The following is a 2,499-nucleotide window of genomic DNA, read 5'->3' as shown; positions in this document are numbered from 1 at the left end:
CAATTGTCCGATGGTTAGCGCATTCTTTGGTACTGCCCTTCTTGGGAATTGGAATGAGGATTGACCTTTTCCAGTCCTGGGGCCACTTCTGGGTCTTCCAGATTTGCTGGGATAATGAATGCAAAACCACCATCTTTTAGGGATTTGAATAGTTCTGCTGGAATTTCATCACATCCATTAGCTTTATTAACAGCAATGCTTCTTAAGGCCCACTTGACTTCGCACTCCAGAATGTCTGGCTCTGGGTGACTAACCACGCCATTGTAGTAATCTGGTTCATTAAGATCTTTTTTTAAAATACAATTCGTCCCTGTATTCTTTCCACCTTTATATATGAAGTGAAGTGAAGTCAAGTTGCTCAGTTGTGTCCGACTCTTTGAGACCCCGTGGACTGTAGCCCACCAGGCTCCTCCGTCCATGGGATTCTCTAGGCAAGAATACTGGAGTGGGTTGCCATTTCCTTCTCCAGGGGATCTTCCCAACCCAGGGACTGAACCCGGGTCTCCCGCATTGCCGGCAGACGCTTTAACCTCTGAGCCACCAGGGAAGCCCTGGCAGTTATATATCTTTATATATAATAACTACTAATTCTGTGCTGTTCCAAGTGTTGCGAATTTCCCCCCAAGCCTTTTGTATATTACCTTGCAATGATTTTCGTCCTGCAAATATGTCTAGCTAACTTCTCAACCTTGCTCTGGAAGATCTGCTCCTGGGGAGGTGGGGGCGACTCCCTTCTCATCTCCTCCCTCCCATCTCTCCCTTCCCTTTCAAGGTCTGTCTCTCCTTATCTCCAGCTTGTGCTTTCCCAAGGGCCTGCCTGGCGGGGGAGGGTACACGGCTGGCACGGAGGCCCAGCTCCCCTCCCCTTCTTTGGGCCTCTCCCTATCTGGAAGTGGGAGGGGGTTGTCCACTCGCTGTCAATTTGTAAGAGCTCCCCCCGCTATAAGTATTAACCCTATGCTACCCTCTGTATTCCAAGCCACAGGTCCTGTCATTTGCTGCATTCCGTCTTAAGCAGCTGAGTTTTATGCAAATGAAGTCCGTCTTGTATGCGCGGTTGTGGGTTTTGATGTAGGTTGGGAAGTCTCCCTGCTCCCGGGCGCCCTCGCTTTCCCTCCCCAAGTCCTTATCTCGCAGCTTTTCGCTTCCCAAGGGTCGGGCGCATAAAAGAGAGCTGGGGCTCGGCCTCGCAGCGTCACCATGTCCCCGCTCTGCCCACTGCTGCTGACCCTGGCCCTGTTGGCCGTCCCCGCCGTCCGAGGCGCCTGCCCGGCGGCCGCCGACCTGAAGAACGCCGACGGGACGCGCACGTGCGCCAAGCTCTACGACAAGAGCGACCCCTACTACGAGAACTGCTGCGCCGGCGCCGTGCTCTCCTTGGAGTCGGGCGCCGACCTGCCCTACCTGCCCTCGGACTGGACGAAAGTCATCTCCTCGATCGTGGTGGGCCAGCGCTGCGAGCTCACCGTGTGGTCCGGTCGCGGCAAGGAGGGCAAGTCGCGCAAGTTCTCGGCCGGTAGCTACCCGCGCCTGGAGGAGTACCGCCGCGGCCTCTTCGGGGACTGGTCCAACGCCATCTCTTCCGTCTACTGCAGGTGCCCGCCCGCCGGCCCCAACACCCAGACCCCTGAGCCTCTGACCCAGACTGAGCGTCCTTAGAACCAGTTCCCGAGGTGCCCCTTCTCCTCCCCCACGCCCCCTCCCCCAAGCCCGTGCCCCTTGGATCTCCCAGACCCAACTCTGAGATTCCCAGACTCAATCCAGTCTTCACTCTGGGGGCTCCCCCTCCCACCTCCCTGAACCGCCCACTTGCCTACCCACCAGACGGCTGCACTCTCAGGAGAGTGATCTCTGGTGACCTCCAGCCCAGTCTGGTGATGGGAAGCCATCAACCCCCTCACTTCGAAGCCCCCAGAACCAAAGCTAGTCCTTCCTCACTCCCCTAGATCATTAGATCCCAGGGCTCTCAGACTCAACTCTGGGGCTCCCAGATTCTAAACCTGACTGACCCAGACCTCAAGACCCCAGACCTAATTCCAGGAATACCCTATCTAGCCCTCATGCTCCACTCTTCTCATCAGCATCAGCCTTGGCCCCAGAAACTGGTTCCAGTGCCCCCATTAAGGTTCTGAAGCCTCCAGGCCCAACTTTGGAGGCCCCTGAGCCCACCCTGGACACATATGCAAACTCACAGACCCCGCGGCCCTAAACCCACCCAGGGCACCCTCTAAAACCACCCACCTGCCCCTCTACCCCCCAATAACCCCCAGCCCCAAACTCCCAGACCAGGATGCCTAGCCCCCGAATTTGGAGCCCAGCCCCAGCCCTTAACCCCATTTCAGGCTTTTAGAATCCCTCCTACCATAAATCTCTGAGGCCCTGGCACCCCCTTGGCAATAATTTTCGATTCTGTTGCAGTTGCAAATGATACCTTACGAGATCGCTCATCTCCAGCCCTCACAAAGAGCTGAGCCCCTCACCTGGCCTTGTCCATGGGGT

The 2,499-nt window shown here is 56.4% G+C and overlaps 1 protein-coding gene across 1 annotated transcript; it reads left to right on the top strand.

The window, feature by feature from the left end:
- Nucleotides 1–1,200: 1,200 nt before the first annotated feature.
- Nucleotides 1,201–1,659, top strand: SYCN (syncollin). Its single transcript, XM_068993064.1, has one exon. It carries the CDS (start codon nucleotides 1,201–1,203, stop codon nucleotides 1,657–1,659), a length of 459 nt encoding a protein of 152 aa, XP_068849165.1.
- Nucleotides 1,660–2,499: the final 840 nt, after the last annotated feature.

The sequence above is a fragment of the Capricornis sumatraensis genome, chromosome 20 (assembly GCF_032405125.1).
Source record: "Capricornis sumatraensis isolate serow.1 chromosome 20, serow.2, whole genome shotgun sequence".
In the NCBI taxonomy this organism is placed as follows: domain Eukaryota; kingdom Metazoa; phylum Chordata; class Mammalia; order Artiodactyla; family Bovidae; genus Capricornis; species Capricornis sumatraensis.
Note: the sequence above shows the minus strand (reverse complement) of the source record. Positions and strands in the feature narration are given on the sequence as shown.

Coding starts and splice junctions, on each gene's coding strand:
- SYCN (XM_068993064.1), top strand. CDS start 1,201: ATGTCCCCGCTCTGCCCACTGCTGCTGACCCTGGCCCTGTTGGCCGTC.